General features: G+C 41.4%; 2 protein-coding genes across 2 annotated transcripts; both read left to right on the top strand.

Moving 5' to 3' along the window:
* Positions 1–9,582: 9,582 nt before the first annotated feature.
* On the top strand, positions 9,583–13,408 carry LOC311488766 (olfactory receptor 4B13-like; the record flags this gene model as incomplete). Its single annotated transcript, XM_084545615.1, has 2 exons — positions 9,583–9,945; positions 12,669–13,408. Exons 1-2 carry the CDS (start codon positions 9,741–9,743, stop codon positions 13,406–13,408), a joined length of 945 nt encoding a protein of 314 aa, XP_084401741.1. The 5' UTR covers positions 9,583–9,740.
* Positions 13,409–21,003: 7,595 nt separating this feature from the next.
* On the top strand, positions 21,004–22,218 carry LOC311488287 (olfactory receptor 6N2-like). Its single transcript, XM_084544909.1, has one exon. The coding sequence runs from the start codon at positions 21,009–21,011 to the stop codon at positions 21,936–21,938; it is 930 nt and encodes a 309-aa protein (XP_084401035.1). The 5' UTR covers positions 21,004–21,008; the 3' UTR covers positions 21,939–22,218.
* Positions 22,219–27,138: the final 4,920 nt, after the last annotated feature.

The following is a 27,138-nucleotide window of genomic DNA, read 5'->3' as shown; positions in this document are numbered from 1 at the left end:
CCAAAGTAGTCGACCCCTACGTTGGTGAATGGTGGATGGTCAGGAAGAATCCTCTCCTTTGGCAAATCTGCCATCTTCTGCATCATCATCCGACTATTATGTCTTCTACAGAAACAGCATTCAGATATGACCTTCCTCACTGCTGAACTGGCACCTGTGACCCAATACTTCCTTCTCAGAGTGGACAGTATATGATTCCGGCCACCATGACCAAGCTGCTGGTGGATCTCTCGCAAAAGAAGAGTAGCTACATGTTGATCCTTGGACAGAATCAGCGGATGTTTGGCTTCTTCTGGCAAAGAACCCCTGGCTAGTCGCCCTCCAACTCTTAGGAGCCTGCCATCCAAGCATGGATCCAGCTTGTACAGCATGCTCTGCCGACTCACTGCGTTCTTTCCTGCAGACAAGGTAGCAATCTCCTTGCCAAATCTTTGTTGCTGACAGTACCGAATTATGGCAAGTTCAGCCTCACACAAATCATCAACGGTCAAAGCTTGTTCTTGAGGTGCTGTAGCATTCTGCATACTAACATTAAAACTCTCAGACTCCCTCCTCCTGCAAATCCTGCTCAGAAGTATCCTCTTCAACCTCAGGAACCAGCCTACTGCTACCTTCAGTCTCCTCCAATCTGAAAAGTATGCAATAAGGCGACTGGTACCATCAGAGGAGTCCTTCACATTGACTGCGTTCACCACGGCCTCTTTCTTGAGCTCCAGGTCATCTGCCTTGATCGCAGTGTCCACCCTGTCAGCTGGCCAATCCTCTTCTGGCTTGAGCAGGAAACTTGGACCCTGTATCCACCTGTTGCGTTCAACGAAGTCCCGCACCCTCAGACCTCTGGATGCATCATCCGCTGGGTTTTCCTTTGAGTTGATGTAACGCCACTGTGAAGTTGTTGTTGCCTCTCTTATGGTTGTGACCCTGTTTGCCACAAAGGTATGAAAACGTTTGTCCTCGTTCTTTATGTACTTGAGCACTGACGTGCTATCTGTCCAAAAGACTGATTCTTGTAATGGAATCTGAAGCTCTGCCCTCAGCATCAGGTCCACACGAACAGCAAGAACTGCAGCAGTCAGCTCCAGGCGAGGAATGGTGACAGTCTTCAAAGGTGTTACTCTAGCTTTACCCATCAGGAATGCAACATGCATGGCACTCTTGCTGTTTTGCATCCTGAGGTAAGAGACTGCCCCATATCCTGACTCACTAGCATCTGAAAAGTGGTGAAGCTGTGCTTGTATGATGTTTCCAAAACCTTTAGGCTTGATGCATCTGTTGATCTTGAACTCGGGCAGCTTATCCAACTCCTCTAGCCATCTTGTCCAATGATGCAGCAGCTCTTGTGGTACAGTTTCATCCCATCCAAAGTTTCTTCTGCACAGCTCCTGTAGCATGATCTTGGCAGGCAGCAGTACTGGTGCAAGCAAGCCCAAGGGATCATACACTGAACTAGACATAGACAGCATTCCACGTCTGGTGTAGGACCTTTGACACACCTCGAACCTGAATGTGAAAGTGTCCTCCTCCACACACCACTGCAAGCCAAGGGCTCTCTCAACAGGAAGCTCGTCTCTGTCCATGTCAAGTTCCTTCAAATCTTTAGCTCTATGCTCTTCTGGCAGAGCTTGCAACACGGAGCGACTATTGCTGATCCATTTGGTCAAAGTAAATCCTCCTCTCTGACACAGCGTGGTCAGATGTTTGACCATTGACACAGCTTCCTCTTCAGATGCCAAACTCTTCAGGCAGTCGTCGACATAAAAGTTCTCCTTCACAGTTTGGATAACCTCTGCCGGAAAGTCAGCCTGGTTGTCGTCAGCCATTTTCCTCAGAGCAAAAATGGCACAGCTCGGAGATGACACGGCACCAAACAAATGGACAGCCATGCGGAACTCTGACAACTCCTTGGTGAGATCACCCTCAGGCCACCACAGGAACCGCAGGAAGTCTCTGTCTGCCTTTGAGACCCTGACTTGATGGTACATTGCTTGTATATCGCCCATAACTGCCACAGGTTCCTGCCTAAACCTCAGAAGGACTCCAAGCAACGTACTGTTGAGGTTAGGACCCTGCAAGAGTTGCTGATTTAGCGATGTTCCCTTGAACACTGCAGCACAGTCGAACACCACACGCAGAGTTTTCTTCTTGGGATGATGTACCCCATGGTGGGGAATATACCACACCTTGCCACTGTCACCACTCAGCTGCTGAGGAGGCACTTCCTCTGCGTAGCCATTGCTCACCATCTCCTTGATTTTGGCACTGTACTCTTTAAAGAAGTGTTCATTCTTTAGAAACTTCCTTTTAAGTGTCATTACCCTTTGTTTTGCCACAGCAAAATTATTAGGCAAGCACACATCCTTCTTAAAAGGCAGATTTAATTGGTAATGGTTATTTTTGAGAATTGCGGACCTTTCCATAATCTCCATGAACTTCCTGTCTTCTCTTGATAACCCTCTCTCTTCAATAGCTTGTTCGTTGAAGTCATGATTATACTGGTTGTGCAGCATTTCCTCCAGCTTACATACAGAAATCCTGTTGATCAGGACTGACGTGCACTCTGCGTTCAGATTGAAGTCATCTCCATGCAAAGGGCCATTAATGACCCATCCTAGCGCTGTTCTTATAGCGTAGGGGCCATTCCCACTGCTATTGATGACCCCCCAAGGTTCCAACAACTTGGGTGCATTGCTTCCAATCAACAGGTCAACGTTAGCCTCTATTCTGGGAATATCCAGCTTTGCCAAGTATGGCCATTTTGCCAAGTCGTCAGCAGCTGCAATGTTGTCAGCACTTACGGGCATCTTCTTCTGTGTGAGGGTTTGTGGAAGTTCATAGAAAACATCACCATTGATACCAGACACTTCCAAACCGAAAATTGAATACGCTGGCACCACTCTTTCTTGCCCCATGGTGTGCAAGAGGAACTGGGTTCGCTTGCCAGTAAGACAAAGCCTTTGCATAAGCTGTTCCGAGCAAAAGGTGGCTGAACTGCCAGGATCTAGGAATGCATATGTCTGTATTACTTGGTTGCCTTTAGCAGACTTGATTTGGACTGGCAGGATGGACAACAGACAACGATCCGTTCCGGCCCCTGTATGTCCACAAGTCTCCGATGACGCAGATGGATTTGCACCAGACTCCTTGTCAAGTTCTGTGGAGGTGCTTGCCGTAGCCTTAACACGCTCTGTGAATATGCCAGGTGTGTCATTCTTGTCAATATGCAGCACAGTAGGATGCCTTTTACTGCATGTTTTGCAGATTAAACGCTTCTCACAGTTCCGACTCCTGTGCCCAGCATTCAGGCAGCCGAAGCAAAGCTCCTTTTCCTTTATAAAGTTCATCTTGTCTCTGTGTTTCTTGCGTTTGAATTGTTGACAGTGCTCTAATAGGTGACGTTGAGCACAGCATATACAGACTGAAGCATTAGAGCTACGGCTAGCTATAACAGCCCTTGATCCTCTGGCACTTTCAGACTCCACAGGTTCAACAGTTGTAGCAAAACTCTTTCCTTTGACTCTTTGGTCTGGATGTGATCTTGGCCTTGTGACAACCCTTGGTCCATTCATTCCAGATGGCGAGTCATTAATGTTTCCATACAACGGATCAGATAAAATCTGAACATGTCTTTCAATTATTTTGACAAGGTCTTTAAACAGGGCTCTGTTTTCTGACACTTCCAGTATGTCATGTGCAACAGTCCTCCATCGCTCTCTAAGTTTGAATGGCAATTTAGAGACAATTGTCCTTATGTTACTTGGCATGTCCAACTCTTGCATGTATTGAAGCTCCTCCATGACATTACAGCAACCTCTCAAGAAGAGGGAGTAGGCTTGTAAGGCATTAACATCTTCACTCTTTATTTGAGGCCAGGACAATGCCTTTTCAATGTATGCCACGGCAATCTTATATTTACTGCCGAAGTGTTTCTGCAACAGCTGCTTTGCTTTATTGTAGCCCAATTCAGGAGTCATATGTAGGCAACTACGAACAAGTTCCCTTGGCTGCCCCCTAGTGAACTGTTCCAGATAATACAGGCAATCACTTTTGCTAGCCTTTTCTTCTACTCCTTGTTCAAATGCTCTCATGAAGGAGATATACTGAAGAGGGTCTCCATCGTACAAAGGAATGTCTCTTGCTGGCAATGACAGCAATCGCTGTTGTTGAACGAGAGATGATGTTATTTCATTTTGTTTATGCAGCACCGATAAAAGACCTCCTGTTTGCCTTTGATCCATTGTTAGAGCATTGACTTGAAGGGATTGCTGCTCTGTTTCCAGGGCATGTTGATAGCTCCCTCTGATGGAACCAGTCTGGTCCTTTGGTCTAGGTATGGGCCATTCGTTAGTCTGTGGATGTTGCATACCAGTTGATATTGGTTGGTTGGCTGATACTGACCATTCCTGTGTTTGCTGTGGTTTTCTCTGAGGCGCGTAATTAAACTCTTCTGCCATTGGATCCAATGTGTATGTAGGTGCTGCTTTTTGAGTCCTTTTCTCCAAGTAAGAATTCATTGCGTTAGATGCTTTAGCACAGCTTTGGCTGTCAAAGGTCTGTAACACTGCAAGTTTAGCATCAGATTCAGCGAGCATTGTTTCCATCTCTTGTTGCTCCCTTTTTCTCCTTATCTGCTGCTCTTGTTCCTCCAATGCATGCTTACTCTTTAAAGCTGCGATACGGGCAAGCAGTGCGGCCTTCTCAACCTCTGCTTTAATTCTTGTGGAAGAAGTGCTTGATTTGCTACTAGCCACACTCTTCCCTGAGCGTTTACTGGCTACATTTGAAATACTGTCCTCTGGGTTAATATCATCAGCATTGCTAACAGCACAATCAGAAATGACATTTTGATCAGCTCTAGAAACCCATAATTGCACCTTAAAAGTAAGATCATTATTGGCAATCATTTTGGCTTTGAACCACACATCATGTTTCTCTTGTTCAGTATCAGGTAACATACTCATTACAGATGCATGAACACCTTTTGTTTCATCACATAATTTAACAAAGTCGTTAAAAACACATTCCACCTGTGATTTATCTTTTTTCTTCATGAGACCTTGCAACACATCTCTTAATTTACCTGCCTTATTTAACTTAGTTTTCCTCTCGTTTTGCAAACGTTCGAGTTTTTCAGCAAATGCTTTAGCAGTTAATTTAACAACACGCTTTCCTTTGTCCTTTTGCGTATCAACGCCATGTTCAACACTGTTCAACTCAGCGGACGGCTCTGTAAGCCTTTCCAAGTTGTCGTGCGACTCCATTGTTCAGTTCGAATGTTCGCAACAAATTAGCAATGTACCAGAGTTCGCAATGAAGTTCACAACAAAGTAGCACCGTAGCAGAGTTCGCAACAGGATAACGACATTAGTTACCCGCCCCGAATGTCACCAATGCATTGGATTTTGCCCCCTGATATGTGCACACAAACTGAATGGCCATTCATTCTTAAGTAGCGCTACATTTAGGCCTACCTCGCGTTGGGCGCCATCCAAAGAATATGTAGACTTTCGGCGACTATCAGCGTTGTCCTCTGCTGTGCTGATGACTGTTGTTTGATCCAAGCAAGCGTGAAGCAAATTCCCAAGCGTTTATACGTAGACCCGCCATCCTCAGCCTAGCATAAGCAGCAAGCCGTTTCTGTAGCTCCCATCCGAACGCGAACGGCTTCCTTCCACTTCGTGTGTGATTAAACTCCTTCGGCGTCGGTAGCTTGAAGCGACAGTTTTTTGACTCAAGTGTAGAGGCTAAGCCTAATACTTGAAGCCCCTGAGGGGTTGCTAGACGAGCACTTAATTGACGCGCTTATAACTTTAGCCACTGAGTACATGTCTAAGGAAATAAACAGACTTAACGTCTCACGTCAGTGTATTTATTGCCGCTCACCACGATACTCCAATAATCCAGTGTTCACATGCATTCAGTTGAGTAAATCCACAGTAGGCTACACAGCAAAAGTGCAACAAAGCAGCGTAACCTTAAGCATAAGCGTAAGCAGTCAAAAAACTGTGTGTGCTCCCCTCCGTCAGGCAACACCTGCTACCTGAACAGCAGTTCCTACCTATATTGGCATGACCCCTAATTACATCATTCTGCCACCTAGTGGGCATATAAAACTTAACAGGCAAGAGGCCAAATGGCTCCTACACTCACACTGCCTCATCTCCAGCCCACTCAGTGTCTTCCGTTCTCTTGGACCAGCATCCTCATGCCGTCCCGGCATCTCTCTGGCATCCCTCTCACATGTTGGCTCTCCCTGCGTCTCTCTAGCATCCCTCTCCCATGTTAGCTCTCTCTGCGTCTCTCTGGCGTCCCTCTCCCATGTTTGCTCTCTCTGGCGTCCCTCTCCAATGTTAGCTCTTTGTTAGCTCTCTCCAGCGTCCCTCTCCCATGTTAGCTCTCTCCGGCGTCCCTCTCCAAGTCCGTGCCTCTCTCTCCTATATGTCCCGTGATGCCACTCTTACTTCCCAGGCCAGACTCTCTCTGCTGCCGGTGACTGGGTTGGCGGCTGCCTGTTAGGGAAAAAGGGCGGAACCTCCCAGGTGCAGCTACTCAATAAAATGGTGTTTTCAGGTAGTAAATAAAACCACACACATACATTAAAAATTCAACACAATAAATAAAACAATTAAAACCACAACACAAGTAAAAGCATGCAATCATAAAACTCAATAAAATATAAAACCCAAGTAAAAAAAAAAGTACAACCAAGCTAAAGCAGTTTTGCTGCCCTGTGACATATCCTGTCTTTCAACATGCTTGACGGTGTCAATTACGCTATTGACAGTGTTGATTTATATAGGCTAAACATATCAGTATTGATAAGCGCATGTGTTTCTGTTCAGTTCTGTTGTGTTCTTAGTTGATGTTGTTGCTGTGGTTGTAGAGCGTGTTTTTTGTCCTTGATGTCAGTGAATGCACTGTGCGACAGATGGAATTTATGGTAAAGCTGAGAGTTTACTGAGCGAGAGCTGCATATTATAGTGTCAGACTTATGGTGTTTATGGTGTTGGCGTGTGCTACAGTCAACAGTAGCCTGTGTTCAAGCTTCAGTTACCTTGCAGAAAAGCCTCCAAAGCTTATGTTGTGTGACACGCTACAATATGTATTCAGGTCAAGAATATAGACCTCAATGTTTCAAAGCATTACTTTCTACTATGTTTTTAACAGGATATGTGCCTCAGTCTTTTAATATTGCTGTAATTAAGCCCTTACTCAAGAAAGCCACTCTAGATCCAGATGTTTTAGCCAACTATAGTCCAATCTCCAACCTTCCTTTTATTTCCAAAATTCTAGAAAAAGTTGTTGCTAATCAGTTGTGTGACCACTTATACAGGAATGGTCTGTTTGAAGAGTTTCAGTCAGGTTTTAGAGTTCATCACAGTACAGAAACAGCTCTGGTTAAAGTTACCAATGATCTCCTCATGGCTTCAGACAGTGGAATTGTCTCTATACTTTTTATACATTTGAAACTATTCATCATAATATTTTACTACAGAGACTTGAAAGAGAGATCAAGATTAAAGGAACTGCATTAGACTGGTTTGAATCCTATCTGTCTGACAGATTCCAGTTTGTTCATGTCAACAGTGATTCTTCTCATACAAAAGTAAGTTACGGCGTTCCTCAGGGTTCTGTGCTAGGACCAATACTCTTCACGTTATACATGTTGCCATTAGGCAAGATTATTAGAAAACATGGCATAAACTTCCATTGCTATGCAGACGACACCCAGCTATATTTATCCATGAAACCAGATGAAACTAATCAGCTGGTTGAACTCCAAGTATGCCTTAAAGACATAAAGGCTTGGATGACCTGTAATTTCCTACTCTTAAACTCAGACAAAACAGAAGTTATTGTATTTGGTCCTAAGCATCTCAGAGATTCATTATCTAATCACGTGGTTTCTTTGGATGGCATAACCTTGGCCTCCAGTACTACTGTGAAAAACCTTGGTGTTATATTTGACGAGGATATGTCCTTTAAATTGCACATAAAGCAAGTAACCAGGACTGCCTTCTTTCACCTGCGTAATATTGTCAAAATTAGGAACATCCTGTCTCAGAGTGATGCTGAAAAACTAGTTCATGCATCTGTGTCGTCCAGACCGGATTACTGTAATTCATTACTGTCTGGCTGTCCAAATAGCTCTTTAAAAAGCCTCCAATTGATTCAAAATGCCACAGCAAGAGCATTGACAGGAATTAGCAAGAGAGATCATATTACTCCAGTTTTAGCTTCTCTTCATTGGCTCCCTTTAAAGTCAAGAATAGAATTTAAAATCCTCCTCCTTACATACAAGGCCCTCAAAGGCCTAGCTCCATCATATCTTAAAGACCTCATTGTACCACATCATCCCAACAGATCATTTCGGTCTGAAAGTGCAGGCCCACTTGTGGTTCCTAGAATTTCAAAAAGTAGAATGGGAGGTAGACCCTTCAGCTATCAGGCTCCTCTCCTGTGGAACCAGCTCCCAGTTTGGGTTCGGGAGGCAGACACACTCTCTATTTTTAAGGTCAGGCTTATGACTTTCCTTTTTGATCAAGCTTATAATTACGGCCGGACTAAACCATCCCTTAGTTATGCTGCTATAGGCCTTGGCTGCTGGGGGATGATACACCAAACACATGTCCTCCTTCTTTCTTCTCTCTTCTCTCTCCTCTCTCACATCCTCCACTTTCTTTTCTCTGGCACAGAGCTCTTGCCCTCTAATTTCCTATCTACTACTAGTCATGCAATTCTGTGCTATTACTGTATATAATGTTTACCCCCCCTCCCTTACATTTTCAAACTGTCATGTAACATCATCAGTTTGTATCATGAGATTCCACATGTAGGCTTTAGTCAGATATGCGTATCTATGACAGATGTATGTTTATCTTGCTGTTCTCTTCTCTCTTTCTTCTGTCTCTACCCGGCTGGCCTTAGGCAGATGGGTCCCTCCATATGAGCTGGGTTCTGCTCAAGGTTTCTTCCTGTTAAAAGGGAGTTTTTCCTTGCCACCGTCGCCTTCAGGCCTGCTCTGGGGGTTTCAGGCCGGGTTTTTGTAAAGCGTCTTGAGACGATTTGTATTGTTATTGACGCTATATAAATAAAATTGAATTGAATATGTGATGTCATCGACTAGTCTACGTCGCCTAACCAAATATTAGTCAACTTTTAAAAATCAGAAGTCGTTCAACCCATAGTATTCACCTGAATCCAGAAAAGAAAATCAGTGATGGGCAAAGGAAGCCACATTTTTTGGGAACAACACATCCAACCAGAAAGAGTCTCACGGTACCATCTACCGTGAGAAAACATGGCACATAGCACATGATTACAAGACACAGGGGTATAGCTGGCAATGAGACGTTGGCCTGGCCTGAGTTAAATTACAATGACCTGCATTCCTCAAATTTCTAAAACAAGAAAGGACAAGTTTGCTGTCGTGGACTACAACATAGGATACTGTGAGCAAGAAAGATTACGCAATTGAGGTAGAGCATTGATGTAATAGGCCTCCAGAGTTGAGATCCTTTGAGGGTCTAGCAATCTGATAATAACTTTCCACAGTCTCAACAATTCAAATTTTGCAGGTGGACATGCACCGAGTGAATTTCAAGATCAGGTATCTGTGAATGAATAAGACTCTCAGAACAGGTTGGTTGCTGGGGCAGTTTGAATGATAATTTATCTTCACTTGTTACACTTGTTACTTGTTGTCTGTTTTATCATTGAACATTTAGGTTTTACCAACACTGATGGATGATGATGAGTCAAATGTTACCTATATAATTCTTGATGGGTACGTGGAAATTGACAAATACAGATATGTCTATTTTGTGATTATATTCACACTATATATGCTAATAATATCCAGCAATTCTACTATTGTGTACCTTATCTGGATGCATAAAAACCTCCATGAGCCTATGTATATTTTCATTGCAGCTTTGCTACTGAACTGTGTTCTTTATAGCACTACTGTTTATCCCAAGCTCCTGATTGACTTTTTATCTGAAAAACAGATCATCTCATATTCTTCCTGTCTCTTTCAGTTTTTTGTATTTTACGTTTTAGGGACGACAGAATTCTTTCTCTTGTCAGCTATGTCCTATGACAGATATGTGTCTATATGTAAACCTCTGAAATATCCAAACATCATGACAAGAACCACTGTAAGTATGTTCCTGGTTTTAGCTTGGCTTATACCTGCTTGTCATATTGCTGGTCCTGTAATACTTAGCGCAGAAACAGAACTATGTGACTTCATTTTTAAAGGAATATTTTGTAACAACGCAATTTACAGTATTCAGTGTGTTAAATCAAGATACATTACTATAGTTGGTGTGATATGTTTAGTAGATCTTGCAGCACTCCCTATGCTCTTCATAGTTTTTACATACACCAGGATACTTATAATAACCTATCGATGTTCTAGAGAAGTCAGGAAGAAAGCTGCAGAGACATGTTTACCACACCTGTTGGTCTTGGTAGTTATCACCATTTTGAGTGTATATGAGGTATTCGTAATTCGGGTAGATTATAATTTTTCAAAAACTGAACGTTTCCTGATGACGTTACAGATAATTCTGTATCACCCTCTGTTGAATCCATTTATATATGGACTCAAAATGAAGGAAATTTCTAAACACTTAAAAAGGTTGTTCTGTCCAGCCAAAGTCATCTGATTTCATCGTCACTGTAGGTGACGATTAAATCTATTGTGTATCAGAAAAGGTACATTTTTTGCTATGTATTTACAGTTTGTCTTTGTGTACAACACGTTGGTGGCTTTAATAATTCCTTTAAGGAAAATTTTACTGAAGACCTATGTGGATATAAATAGTCTTATAAATAAAAGCATAGAGTCTGTACTTTAAGCCTATATTTATTATGTTGTACAGTATGTTTAATTGACTTGGCAAAGAGAAGTACTTGTACTGGTGTATATCCTACGTTAGGATGAGGATAATATGGATTTTATGGACTGTTTAGTGCCTGCATGATCAAAATTCATGTAAATTGGCCAACTCAGTATTTAATATTTAGTAATACTTTTAACAAGATTGGAAGGACTCACAAGAGCAATGGTGCAAGAGGGACATAATGCAAGAGAAGGAGGAAATAATTATTGCAAGGACTTTTAAATTTGTACATTGTGTACTAGCAATGTGACGTCAAAGTTGATGGTCAAGTGTCACTTAAAGGAAAATCACTGTAACTTGGCACTATTCAAATGGCATAACATGGTCCACATGTCTATCTGGAATTCATTCAGCATTCATTCATTTATTCATCTTCTGTAACCGCTTGTTCCTGTGAAGGGTCGCGGGGGGCTGGAGCCTATCCCAGCTGTCATTGGGCGAGAGGCAGGGTACGCCCTGGTCAGGTCGCCAGTCTATTGCAGAGCTAACACAGAGAGACAGACAACCATTCACACCCACATGCACACCTACGGCCAATTTACAATCACCAATTTATCTGACGAGCATGTCTTTGGTCGGTGGGAGGAAGCCTAATACCCGAAGAGAACCCACGCAGACACAGGGAGAACATCCACACAGAAAGGCCCATTCGGCCCATGGATGGAACCTTCTTGCTGTGAGTCATCAGTGCCAACCACCACGCCACCGTGCTGCCCGTGGGAGAAAAAAAAATCCTTTGAGGACATTGCACCTCATGAATATAGATGTCATTGTTGCAAAGCATTATTTTCTACTGTCTTTTTATGTGTGACGTCATCAACTAGTCAATTTACAGTACTCTGTACAGAACTTACAGATTATTTGCATTGTAGATTCTCACTGAAGGCATCAAAAGTATGAATGAACACATATGGAATTATGTAGTAAACAAAAAAAGTGTGGCATAACTCCAAATATGATTCATATTTTAGATTCTTCAAAATAATCCCTGGTCTATGGTTAGTCCATAGAGCTCTGATGTGTGCATCAGTGTAATCAGTGTACCAGGAAATCGTGCACCGACAAAAGTTCCGAGATGTTTGGAACGCAAACTGTGATGAGAGACAGGAACCACTAAATGAGGTCACTCGCCACCAAGTGGTCAGGGGTGTGAATCGCAATCTGTCAAAATGACGGACGGCCTCAGATTTTTCCGTCATATTTTTAAAAAAACGGTCAATGACGGAAAATATTCGGTTAACGCGACCCCTGCTGCTACTAGAACTGAGTGGCATCACAACATAGTATACTGTAAACTGGAAAGATTGTGTAATTGAGGCAGAGCAATGATTTAATGGGCCTCCAGAGTTGAGATCCTTTGAGGGTCCAGCAATCGGATAAAAACTTTCCACAGTCTCAAACAGTTCAAATTTTGTAGGTGGCCATGCACCGAGTGAATTTCAAGCTCAGGTACCTGTGAATGAATAAGACTCTCAGAACAGGTTGGTTGTTGGGGCAATTTGAATGATAATTTATCTTCACTTGTTACACAGTTTGTTTGATCATTGAACATTTAGGTTTTACCAACACTGATGGATGATGATGAGTCAAATGTTACCTATATAATTCTTGATGGGTACGTGGAAATTGACAAATACAGATATGTCTATTTTGTGATTATGTTCACACTATATATGCTAATAATATGCAGCAATTCTACTATTGTGTACCTTATCTGGATGCATAAAAACCTCCATGAGCCTATGTACATTTTCATTGCAGCTTTGTTACTAAACTGTATTCTTTACAGCACTGCTATTTATCCTAAGCTCCTGATTGACTTTTTATCTGAAAAACAGATCATCTCATATTCTGCCTGTCTCTTCCAGTTTTTTATGTTTTACTTTTTAGGGAGTGCAGAATTCTTTCTCTTGTCAGCTATGTCCTATGACAGATATGTGTCTATATGTAAACCTCTGCAATATCCAAACATCATGACAAGAACCACTGTGAGTGTCTTCCTGGTTATAGCTTGGCTTATACCTGCTTGTCATATGGCTGTTCCTGTGATACTGAGCGCAGAAGCAAAACTATGTGACTTCACTTTTGAAGGAGTATTTTGTAACAACGCAATTTACAGTATTCATTGTGTAAAATCAAGATCCATTGCTATGTTTGGTGTGGTAATTTTATTAGATCTTGTAGCCCTTCCTCTGCTCTTCATAGTTTTTACATACACCAGGATACTTATAATAACCTATCGATGTTCTAGAGAAGTCAGGAAGAAAGCTGCAGAGACATGTTTACCACACCTATTGGTCATGATCGCTTTCTCAGTTTTGAGTGGATATGAGGGAATCATAGTTCGGGTGAATTCTAATTTTCCAAAAACTGAACGTTTCCTGATGACGTTACAAATAATTCTGTATCACCCTCTGTTTAATCCATTTGTATATGGACTCAAAATGAAGGAAATTTCTAAACACTTAAAAAGGTTGTTCTGTCCAGCCAAACTCATCTGATTTAATCATCACTGTTGGTGATGATTAAATCTATATATCAGAAAAGGTACATTTTTGCCATGTATTTACAGTTTGTCTTTGTGTACAACATGCTGATGGCTTTAATAATTAAATTTTAGTGAAATTGTACTGATGACCTATTTGGATGTAAATAGTCTTATAAATAAAAGCATCAAGTCTGTACTTTAAGCCTATATTTATTATATTGTATAGTATGTGTAATTGACTCGGCAAAGAGAAGTACTTGTACTGGTGTATATCCTACATTAGGATGAGTACAATACGGATTTTATGGACTGTTTAGTGTCTGCATGATTAAAATTCTTGTAAATTGGCCAACTCAGTATTTAATATTTAGTAATACTTTTAACATGCAAGGAAAGACTCCCAAGAGCAATGGTGCAAGAGGGACATAATGCAAGACAAGGAGGAAATAATTATTGCAAGGAATTTTTAATTAGTAGAAAAAATTTGTAGAATCTGTAGTGCATAACTAAACAAGGTATACACTAGGGCAGGGGTTCCGAAACATTTCCATGCCAAGGCTCCCCGAACAGCATTAGCTTCTGGCCGAGGACACCTTTTGCAAACCCACAGACAATGCTACAAAATATGTAAAGAAACATCAACTTTTAGAATGTTTTTTTCTTACTTTTATTCACTATTCAATAACTATTTGTTTAGCATAAGTGCTGCCTCATATTTTCTGATTCTTATTGGCCAGGAGTTCTTAGGTTTTTTTGTAGCAGTGTTCTCCACAGTAGGGCTGTTGGTCTGTTCCTTCAATCTCTTTCTTGTCAAAAACCTGTCCATTTTGCGCCAGCTACACGCTATCTTGAGGAGCAAATACTACTAATAATATTATTATTATTATTACTATTATTATTATATTTTATGATAATGATTTAAAAATAATTTGATTATATTTTATAATAATGATTAAAAATAATTCTATTTTTTTTATTTTTGTAATTTTTTCATATCTTCCCTCCAATTGTCTGAGGCCCCCCAGTGCCCCCTGCCCCTGCCACTTTGAAAAGCACTGCACTAGGGGTTGCACTGACTAGTTGACGTCACTGCTGCTATACCATGATGCTCTAAGCAGAAAGTCGACTAGTCCCCATTCACGTGACAATAACAACATGGACGCTTCCAAGAAGACAGGCTGGGAACCCAGTGGGTCATTGCAGCAAACTTGCAGTGGTTCACCAAGTGTGTGGAAATACTTTACTTAAGACGAAGGCCATAGTACCATGACATATCAGTCCTGAAATACAACAGATCTACTACTGCATTACTCAAACGACATCTGCTAATGCTAGCAGAGGAACAGTCCAAATCCACTCAGAAGCGCTGCACGCGACTGGCAGCGCTGCACGCGACCGGCAGCGGCCCTAGTAGGAGCACGTCGAGGTTGTCGCATAGACGGTAAAAGATAGGGTTGTCGGGTGAGACGACTCAACGTTGTCGGAGAAAGTGAGTTTGTGATGTATAACAAACGAACGATCATCATCATCAAGTTTTATTAAATGAATTAAAATCTTCATAAATCCAGGCTGAGTTTGCCACGTTTAGTAGACAGATAGCTTGCAGACAAGCAGCCCGTTATCACACAGCCTAGGCTATTTTTTAGGCATTAGGCAAACTAAGCTACATGTCTGCTGATAGTTAGTTTCTCACATTTCGTTTTAGCAAGAAGAATGAATGATGGAAGTAATGCATCACATTCATTATTTTATTCAAAATGGTTAAATGCCTAAATCCTATCACTATTTTTCGTATTGTTTGAAGCCAAAAAAGGCGGATTCAGGAGAGGGAGAGACAATTAAGGCAGGCAGCAAAGGGCAGCACATCACTGCAGGGTTGGCTGCGAAAAAGCCAACCAGCAGGTGAGACAGAGACTTTGCACTGTGATAAAGATGACATGACACTGTGTAGGCGAATTGATTAATTAATCAGACTCATATTTTAGCCTACTAATGGCAATGTTTCATAATTACATTACATTTAAGATGAGGAGCAGTCACAACTATGTGAGGAAAATGTGGACCACCAGGAGGACGAGGCACATAGGGCAGGTACGCCTCAGTGATGATCACCAAATATGAGATGAGAGGACCATGCTAGAAAGTACAGGGTTAAAAAGCTGCATGCTAAATAATTGTAATCTAAAAAAACATAGGCTATTTTAGAAGTAGTTTCAAAGATCTTGCCTGAGCAGAACATAAATACCACTAGTGGGCATTAAAATAATAATGATAATGGCAATAACATGTAATTGGACAGATGATGACCCCAGTGCATCAGCTGCATTCAGAGAGCCAGAGCCAGGGCCAATCCCAGATGACATCAGGACAGAGTGGCAAAATAGGGAAATGATAGATGAGCAAGAGGATGTGATGAGGGAGACGAGAGCATCAGCAAGGGAAGATATTGAGATGACGAGTGGGGCAGAGTCAACAAATTTTGATTTTTTGCTGAGGTTGGCTAATCCCACCGATCCAGCTCATGTACAAAGCAGCAATCTTAAATACGATCAGTCCTTCATCACATTTTCCAATTCAGTCGGGCCTTGCCGTCCTATGGTAAAGTTCCCTAAAAATCCAGATGGGCGCTCTTTTCAAGCCCAATGGTATAACGATGACCCCTGGCTGGAATATTCTCCGCTGAATGATGCCATGTATTGCTTTAGCTGCAGGAATTTTATGAATGAAGAAAGATTTCGGAGCAGGACAGGATGGAAGTCTGTAGGGATAAACTTGTGGAGGCAGGCCAAAGTGAAGATTAAGGAGCACCGCAGCAGTGAATTGCATATGCTAAGCATGATTAGGTGGCATGCCTTCACAAAAGATACACTGCAGAGGGCTTTTGCAGTAGCTGATTCTCAGATGGAAGCAGCCAAAGAAAGAGAGAGGCAGAATAACAGAGAGATTATGTTCCGTTTAATAGACATCACATTATATCTGGCAAAACAAGCTTTGGCCTTTAGGGGAAATGAAGAAGGCTTGTCAAGTTCAAATAGAGGAAATTTTCTGAACCTGGTGGATTTGCTTGGCCAATATGACAGCGTACTCGGGCTTCATCTTGATGCAGTCAAGGAAAAACAAGCATCAAACCAAAGGTGCCAGGTGTCTCTCTTGTCCAATAGGACACAAAACGACTTTTGGATGTCAGGCAGAGGTTGCGCTAGATTTTATTGCTGTCTGTCATTCTGACTGACAGGGTCATAAAAATCCCATTATAATCTAGTTTTACCCATCACTTTAATTTTTTTTTAAATGATAATAATGACATCCAATAGCAGTTCATTTTCATCAGTGGCGGCTGCTGGTCTTTCAAATAGGGGAAGCCCAGTTTTGTAAAATTGGCCAAATATTACATCATTAAATTTAACAGGGTTACTAATTAATTCTCCTTATATTGTATAGGCCTATGTTTATAGTTATTATTAGTTAATTACAGTGCATGAAAATGCACTCTACTGTTATCAGAAGTGTTCTTCGAATTATTATTATCATTCTTCTAACCAAAATTAATTTAATTAATTCAGATTGAATCGTTTAACGTAGAAACTTCATTCAACTTTTAAACTACAGTGGGTGCAGCTAGCTAGCTGGCTGGCTAGTTTACCCCCTACAATTGCAAATAAACGAACTTTTTAAAACTGAAATGAAAACAAGTAGCAAACTCAATAATGCTATATATTCACGATTTTATTTTGACAGATGGAAATAGTGCGATATATCGCAACAGATAATTAGCAGTAGCTTAGTATTAACCCTATGGTATTACTGTAACTTCACTCGCCAAATATCCGCATGGGACTGACCCAAAATCCTTCGATGCAGCTAGTCTGGTATAGGCTTAAAGCGCTGTCAATCACGACGAGTTCCAGCCACGTTAACAGTTCATCCAATCATCATACAGAAGCTCGGCGTCCTGGTACATCCCACTGCCCATTCACTCCCTGAGACGCCCGGCTTCCCTGGAAGTGACGATTTTGGAGCGTTTGTCCAATAAATGTCGAGCTTTTTTGCCCTGAGATCGGCCCATTCTGAAGCCCCATTGAAAGTTCATTGAAGCCGAGCCTCAATGGGTTTTTAAACGGACCGTGATATGAGAAAAAAAATCACGATAGACGAACGGCTAAAACTTATTAACGATTGTGTTATTATAAGAAGTAGCCATGAAGTCGATCATGTTCTAGCACATTTTAGTTTGAGTAGTAACGTAAATTCGTAGTCTTTGACGAAATTGCCAGTGATATTTTAGGGGAGGCTGAGCTTCCCCTGTAGTCTTAGAGCAATCGCCTCTGATTTTCATTCATTTTTAATTAATATTCAGTAGCGGTGGAAAAAAAAGATTCGGCTCATATAATCGGCCATCAAAGATGACTCAAAAATCATGAATCTAGACGTCTATTTAACAGGCTCAGTTCAGTCCTACCACGTTTGATTGATATAATCTGCACCATTTAAACATCTTACATCTCACTCAGCAGAGAAACAAAATGTACTACCCGTCTTGACCACTAGCAAACTAAGGCACTCAGCCACTCATTCAATTACACAAAATATGCAGGGAAACAAAACTTAACCGACTCATAACCAATTCTACACTACTAATCAAGAGAGACAAGAGCCAGTTAATAAGCCAGTTAATAAGCTCACTATCCACCAAGTCGCAAGTGAGCTTATTAGGGGTATGCACTGCAATCTGTCAAACTTGCCTTCAGATTTTTCCGTCACCGTTTTAAAAAAACAGTCAATGACGGAAAATATTCGGTTAACGCGACCCCTAATGTCAGGAGATATGGATGTGACATTAACCCGCGAGCAGTTCTCCAGATTTTTGTATGTCAGGCGATTCCTCTCGTGCGTCTTAATGGCATTCATAGAAGAAAAGGTCGACTCGCATGCATAGGTGGAGGGAAACATCGTCAGCACATACAAGGCGAGTTTCCTGATCCATCTGTACTCATCTGAGCATGTCATCCAAAAGTCATCCACGGATTGCTCACTTTTGAGTGCGTCGCTGACCAGAGAGGTTGTTTGGAAATCAATAAGCTCCAGCTGAATGCGGCCTCATCCAACGAGGGGATGGTTTCTTTGGCCAGGGAGGATAAATCTGCACTTCGGTCAGTGAGAGGGTCACGAACAAAAGCGATGATGTCCCTCGGGATGGAGTAGTAAGTAATTTAAGAAAGTCATTCTTTTCAAATTTAAATGAACTAGTGCAGTGCCCGTCGGAAGTGTGTATTCCGATAGTGGGAGCCTACAGGTGCTGTGTATGAGGATTAGTGGAAATATTAGAGCGGAGAAAACCTATTTTACCGATATATTTTACATTTCTTATCCAAACAACGTCAAACTTAGCAGTGCACATCTTCGTGCCCGTAGCGAGATACCTGCCCAGTTTCAAATCAATCGGGCCAACGGTTCGCGAGATATGCGTGCCACACACACACACACACACACACACACACACACACACACACACGCTTCTTGATTTATAGATAGATGGCGGACTACATGCTAGTTTTCCTGCCGGAGAAGATATTGAGCCTATTAGGGTTACCAGGGCAAAATATCATTTCTCCTTGAGTTTGGTTTCTTCTAAAGCCGTTTTGTAAACAGTGCTCAAGATTTGTGCGCATGCTCCGCCTCTTCCTCTCCGTTTTTGGTGAATTTCTGAAAGTGGCTGTTTTTGATGCCATGGCAACCGGAGTAGTGGAAATATTAGAGTGGAGAAAACCTATTTTACCGATATATTTTACATTTCTTATCCAAACAACGTCAAACTTAGCAGTGCACATCTTCGTGCCCGTAGCGAGACACCTGCCCAGTTTCAAATCAATTGGGCCAACGGTTCGCGAGATATGCGTGCCACAGACAGACAGACAGACAGACACACAGACGCTTCTTGATTTATAGATAGATGACTTTCTTAAAATTACTTTTTTTTGTACAAGATATAATAGTAGCCTATGGATAAGAGGAAAATGTTTTGTTAAGTAAAAAAAACATGTTTCTGATTGATGTGATGTTTTGGCCCGCCATTCAGTTGCTCGGAAAAAATTTGGCCCCAGGCCAAACTTACTTGCCTCCCTGGCCTCCCTCTCCCATGTTAGCTCTCCCTGCGTCTCTCGAGCGTCCCTCTCCCATGTTAGCTCTCCCTGCGTCTCTCTGGAGTCCCTCTCCCATGTTAGCTAACTCTGGCGTCCCTCTCCAATGTTAGCTCTCTCTTGTTAGCTCTCTCCGGCGTCCCTCTCCAAGTCCGTGCCTCTCTCCCCTATATGTCCCGTGATGCCAATCTTACTTCCTGGGCCACACTCTCTCTGCTGCTGCTGATTGGGTTGGCGGCTGTCTGTTAGGGAAAAAGGGCGGAACCTCCCAGGTGCAGTTTATTCAATAAAATTGTGTGTTCACAGTAGGTAGTAAATAAAACCACACGCATGCACTAAAAATTCAGCACAATAAATAAAACAATTAAAATCACAACACAAGTAAAAGCATGCAATCATAAAACTCAATAAAATATAAAACCCAAGTAAAAAAAAGTACAACCAAGCTAAAACAGTTTTGCTTCCCTGTGACATATCCTATCTTTCAACATGCTTGACGGTATCAATTACGCTATTGACAGTGTTGATTTATATAGGCTAAACATATCAGTATTGATAAGCGCATGTGTTTCTGTTCAGTTCTGTTGTGTTCTTAGTTGATGTTGTTGCTGTGGTTGTAGAGCATGTTTTTTGTCCTTGATGTCAGTGAATGCACCGTGCGACACATGGAATTTATGGTAGAGCTGAGAGTTTACTGAGCGAGAGCCGCATATTATAGTGTCAGACTTATGGTGTTGGCGTGTGCTACAGTCAACAGTAGCCTGTGTTCAAGCTTCAGTTACCTTGCAGAAAAAACTCCAAAGCTTATTTTGTGTGACACGCTACCATATGTATTCAGGTCAAGAATATAGACTTCATTGTTTCAAAGCATTACTTTCTACTATGTTTTTATATGTGATGTCATCGACTAGTCTACGTCGACTCACCAAGTATTAGTCAACTTTTAAAAATCAGAAGTTGTTCAACTCATAGTATTCACCTGAATCCAGAAAACAACACATCCAACCAGAACGAGAATCACAGTACCATCTACCGTGAGAAAACATGGCACATAGCACATGATTACAGGACACAGGGGTATAGCCGGCAATAAGACTTTGGCCTGGCCTGAGTTAAATTACAATGAACTGCATTCCTCAAATTTCTAAAACAAGAAAGGACAAGTTTGCTGTCGCGGACTACAACATAGGATACTGTGAGCAAGAAAGATTACGCAATTGAGGTAGAGCATTGATGTAATGGGCCTCCAGAGTTGAGATCCTTTGAGGGTCTAGCAATCTGATAATATCTTTCCGCAGTCTCAAACAATTCAAATTTTGTAGGTGGACATGCACCGAGTGAATTTCAAGATCAGGTATCTGTGAATGAATAAGACTCTCAGAACAGGTTGGTTGTTGGGGCAATTTGAATGATAATTTATGTTCACTTGTTACACAATCTGTTTTATCATTCAACATTTAGGTTTTACCAACACTGATGGATGATGATGAGTTAAATGTTACCTATATAATTCTTGATGGGTACGTGGAAATTGACAAATACAGATATGTCTATTTTGTGATTATGTTCACACTATATATGCTAATAATATGCAGCAATTCTACTATTGTGTACCTTATCTGGATGCATAAAAACCTCCATGAGCCTATGTACATTTTCATTGCAGCTTTGCTACTCAACTGTGTTCTTTATAGCACTACCATTTATCCCAAGCTCCTGATTGACTTTTTATCTGAAAAACAGATCATCTCATATTCTTCCTGTCTCTTTCAGTTTTTTGTATTTTACTTTTTAGGGACTACAGAATTCTTTCTCTTGTCAGCTATGTCATATGACAGATATGTGTCTATATGTAAACCTCTGCAATATCCAAACATCATGACAAGAACCACCGTGAGTATGTTCCTGGTTTTAGCTTGGCTTATACCTGCTTGTCATATTGCTGGTCTTGTAATACTGAGCGCAGAAGCAGAACTATGTGACTTCAGTTTTAAAGGAATATTTTGTAACAACGCAATTTACAGTATTCATTGTGTTAAATCAAGATCCATTACTATATTAGGTGTGATAGTTTCATTAGATCTTGCAGCACTTCCTCTGCTCTTCATAGTTTTTACATACACCAGGATACTTATAATAACCTTTCGATGTTCTAGAGAAGTCAGGAAGAAAGCTGCAGAGACATGTTTACCACACCTGTTGGTCTTGGTCGTTATCTCCATTTTGAGTGGATATGAGGTATTCATAGTTCGGGTAGATTATAATTTTTCAAAAACTGAACGTTTCCTGATGACGTTACAGATAATTCTGTATCACCCTCTGTTGAATCCATTTATATATGGACTCAAAATGAAGGAAATTTCTAAACACTTAAAAAGGTTGTTCTGTCCAGCCAAACTCATCTGATTTCATCATCACTGTTGGTGATGATTAAATCTATTGTGTATCAGAAAAGGTACATTTTTGCTATGTATTTACAATTTGTCTTTGTGTGCAACACTTCAATGGCTTTAATAATTCCTTTTAGTGAAATTGTACTGATGACCTATTTGGATGTAAATAGTCTTATAAATAAAAGCATAGAGTCTGTACTTTAAGCCTATATTTATTATATTGTAAAGTATGTGTAATTGACTTGGCAAAGAGAAGTACTTGTACTTGTGTATATCCTACATTAGGATGAGTACAATACGGATTTTAAAATACTTCCATGGCTTTAATAAATGCTATATTTTCCCATTATTCCCTGCAACATTTCAAATGTATTATATATGGAGCAATCTCTGAGATCACTGGCCACAGTCTATCTGTTTATATAGATTGGATTAACAGTGACTTAATACAGCAGTTTTTCCTTGAATGTCGTCTCATACACCCAGTTCATGATAATGTAAATGTATAGACTGCTGTAAATCTTCCCATGTTTTCTTCAGTGGGCCATAGGTTCTTTTCATCATAGTAGTACATCCTCACATGAATTTGTAGTGCATAACTAAACAAGGTATACACTAGGGGTTGCACTGACATCACTGCTGTTGTACCATGACACTTTAAGCAGGGAGTTGACTAGTCACCGACGACAATAACAACATGGCAGCCTCCGTTAAGACAGGTTGGGAACCCAGTGGGTCATTGCAGCAAGTGTGTGGAAATACTTAACTTAAAGGGGAACTACTGTTTTTTACGCCCTGGACCTTATTTCTAGCATAAAATACCATAGTTTACTCACCAATATCACTTTAGTTTCATTTGAACTTGTTCAGGAGATAAGATCAGCGTATATCCATATAGCAGGAGTGATCGGGGCATCGAGACACAGCCTCTAAATAAAGCAGTATCTGCCGCGAAACTCGTTCATTTCACCAATATTTTGTTATCATATGCTAGTGCTATTCCTTGTTGAGCCCGGAGTTACCTGTTATCATTATCCGGGGTCTGTAGATTGACCCTCAGACCCCAGATGGTGCCTTCTGACCTGGATGATGTTGTCTCTGAGCGGCGCGCGCACCCGCTACGGTCGGCTTGTTTACCTGTAATTTGCTACTGCTAGTTTTTTGCAGCATGGTCAAATATTTTTCCAATTCTGAGGTTGTGGACAAACCACAGCACCGAGACGCAGCCACTAAATGATGCATTATCTGCCGCAAAACTCGTTCATTTCGCCAATATTTTGTTATGATACGCTAATGCTATTCCCCGTGTTACGTGTTATCATCATCCGGGGTTTGTAGATTGACCTACAGACCCCGGATAATGCCTTCTGACCTGGACAACGTTGTCTCTGAGCGGCGCGCTCACCCGCTACGGTCGGCTTGTTTACCTGCAATTTCCTACTGCTAGTTTTTTGCAACATGGCTGAATATTTTTCCGATTCTGAAGTTATGGACAAACAATAGCACCGAGACGCAGGCTCTAAATAACGCATTATCTGTCACAAAACTCGTTCATTTCGCCAATATTTTGTTATGATACGCTAATGCGATTCCCCGTGTTACGTGTTATCATCATCTGGGGTCTGTAGATTGACCTACAGACCCCAGATGATGTCTTCTGACCTGGACGATGTCGTCAGAGATGATCTAATTATCTCCTGAACAAGTGCAAATGAAACAAAAGTGATATTGCTGAATAAACAATGGTATTTTATGCTAGAAATAAGGTCCAGGTTGTAAAAAACAGTAGTTTCCCTTTAAGATGAAGCCCATACTACGGTGACATATCAGTCCTGAAATACAACAAATCTACTACTGCATTACACAAAAGGAATCCACTAACGCTAGCAGAGGAACGGTCCAAATCCTCTCAACAGCAGTCAGTTAACAACTTCACTAAAAGTCCCATGGTAACAGAGAGGAGGAGGCCGCAAATCAATATTGTCTAAAGTTATTAGACCTTTAGCTGCTGTACACGGGAAAATGCTTCGGAGATTTAGCTGTTTTGTTTAGTTTTTTTTAATCCCGGCTACACTATCCTATCTTACAATATGCTTGACGGTGTCAATTACGCTATTGGCAGTGTTGATTTATATAGGCTAAACATATCAGTATTGATAAGCGCATGTGTTTATGTTCAGTTCTGTTGTTTAGTGTAGTTTAGTTTAGTTTATTTCGAACATGTGCGAGTAACATAACAAAGTAAACTGAAAACAAACAAATCCAATAAGAATAGTCAAAACAACAATAACAATAGTCAAAAAAAATAATAATAATGTGTACCCAACATATCCGAAAAGGAGTAGGATGAAGCATATGCTTATTTAAACCTACCCCTTCTCCACTACTCAGTTAGCAATCTTTCTCCCCAAACATATATATTTACATAAAAAAAAAAGAAAAGAGGACGGCACAGTGGCGAGGTGGTTAGCACTGATGCCTCACAGCAAGAAGGTCACCGGTTTGAATCCATGGGCCGGCTGGGCCGTTCTGTGTGGAGTTTGCATGTTCTCCCTGTGTCTGTGTGAGTTCTCTCCAGGTACTCCGGCTTCCTCCCACCATCCAAAAACATGCTCATTATGTTAATTGGTGATTCTAAATTGGCCGTAGGTCCGCAGAACACCCGAGACAAATGTATTATAACGTCGGACTATCGATGTACATGTCAGTGTTGGTAGAATCATTTTAGAAATTAAACCAACCTTGCATTTTCAATGATAAAACATTTTGAGGGACTAGTTTCTCAGCAGCAGCGGAATTTTACTTTGCGTGTTAGTAGTAGCGCGTCAAAACGAAAACAGAAGCGCCCTACAGTCGTGACAGCTAGTAGTAGCCGCGTTATAAAAATAGACAGTAAAAAATAGGTTATAAACATGGTGCTTCAGTGTGCTTTCCGAAATTGTGGCAATAAAAGTTACAGATGGGCACCACAGAGTTTCCACCGATTTCCATGTCAAGAACCAGAAAGGAACCAACTATGGCTACTGGCAGCTGGCTTGGACTTCAGGACACCAGCGGAGACTGTGCTGAAGTTGCGAATATGCAGTGATCATTTTAGACAAGATGACTTCGAAAAACCCCGCAGTCTGAAGGACCACAAATTTCTTAAAAAAAAAATGCAGTCCCAGCTGTCTTTCCAGATGCACAGATGACGGATACAGCTACGGATGAACAGGTAGGCAAATAACTTTTGGTAAGCTACTCTTGCTAATAAAGCGCACCTCTCATAACGTTAGCCTAGCTGCTGATATCTTCTGAGACTTGAGACTGAGATCGAGACTGTGCTTACATGTACCGGTGACATTATGTGTGTTATAATCTGTCAGATTGTAATTAGTTGGAGCTCGCATGCACGTGGAATGAATCCCTGTCACAGAGCATGAGTTTGCTAACGTTATGTACTCCAGCTTGCATTGGCAGCGGAGGCTATGCCTGGCGTTCAGATAACCATCCTGGATGCAGCTGTTGATCAATATTGACATTTACACTTAGGCTAAGTAAGATAACTTTGAAGTGTGGTGGTTTATCAGTTGGTCCAACAGTCTCTCAAACCACATAGATCTATTGTCTTTACAATCCACTACAGTTATATATTTGTCTTTATGTTGTGTTTTGCAATACATTATTTCCTCTGTAGCCTCACTAGCCCGGAGATAATATCAGTCCGCCGCTGCCGTAGCCTAAGCAACAACAGGGAACAAAGTGTAAGCTATTCCAATGCCATGCAAGGTTGGTTTAATTTCTAAAATGATTCTACCAACACTGACATGTACATCGATAGTCCGACGTTATAATACATTTGTCTCGGGTGTTCTGCGGAGCAGTTATAGCTGTTTTTAGTGACAGGCTGGATGTTACCGTTGACGCACGCTAGCTCAACACCAGTTTAGCAACAGTGATTTGTGCAAATATAAGGAATGGATCAAATGTGCTGAAAACGGTCTCCACCGACCTATATCACACCGGCTCAGTTGTAAATGAGGCCCTATATCCAAAATTCCAGAGTATTCCTTTAACAGGAATAACCGGGTATAGAAGATTAATGAATGAATGAATGAATGAAAAAAGAAAAGAAATAGAAAATAATTTGATTAAATAAACAAATACATAAATCATTTATCATTTATGAAAACACCCGATTATTAAAGCCCTTCTTCCTCCCTGTACCTCGTGAAAACCATGTGTTTGTACCGCTTTTTAAACTGCATTATGCTTGGACATTGCTTGAGCTCCACACCCAGTTTGTTCCACAGCTTCACTCCACAAACTGAAGGACAAAAACTTTTTAATGTTGTACGTGCCCGCTGATGTTTTAAGTTGAAGTCACCCCTCAGATTATAACCCCCAACTCTAAAAAAACAATTTTTGAATGTTTCCAGGAAGTAGATTGTTTATTGCTTTGTATATGATTTGTGCTGTTTGGAAATGAACCAGGTCAGTGAATTTTAATGTGTTTGATTTTAAGAATAGTGAATTTGAGTGGTCTCTATAACCGGTATTATTCTTGTGGTAACTTGATCGGAAAAAGGACCATGCACGCTGTATAGATCAAATATGACTTTTATATAATAACGACGAGCAGACACATACTGAGAGGAAAACACAGGTAAAACAGGAAGAGACGTTTTACCCCCCAAAACACGAAGAAGAACAGTCCTTCCACAACACTGCCTAGTGAACGAGGGTGACCCCTGGTGGCCAACCGACTAATTTAGTTTATTCACAACACTTCTCCCTCCTTTAGTTTCAATTTCCCCCTTTCAGTACATAACATGGGAAACATCATAACCGTGACTGAAAGTGCTATTTCCACCATATGCAACACCTGTAACTATAACAAAGGTAACAGGCAATATAACAGTCAAACTCAACATGCTCTATCACAGAGTGAGTCTCTCAGGAGGTTTTCTCACACGCTGCGACCTCCGCACCACTTCTGGGGACCCAGGAGGCACCGCTGATGTGGGTGCTCCAGGTGTGACTGATGCGAGGGGACTGCCTGTTGTCTGGGCCTCAGTATTAGAGTGTCCAGTCCCTCTGAGGGCCACAGCAACATCTCCTTGGGTCTCTCTCTCTGGAAGACCCACTCCCACAGCCAGTGGACCCACCAGATACTCAGTGGACATCTCTGTCTCAGTCCCTGTGTCATGCCGCAGGCGTACATGGTCTTGATG

The sequence above is a fragment of the Chelon labrosus genome (assembly GCF_963514085.1).
Source record: "Chelon labrosus genome assembly, chromosome: 5".
Classification (NCBI taxonomy): domain Eukaryota; kingdom Metazoa; phylum Chordata; class Actinopteri; order Mugiliformes; family Mugilidae; genus Chelon; species Chelon labrosus.
The sequence above is the reverse complement of the archived record's forward strand: the minus strand, read 5'-3'. Positions and strand labels throughout refer to the sequence as shown.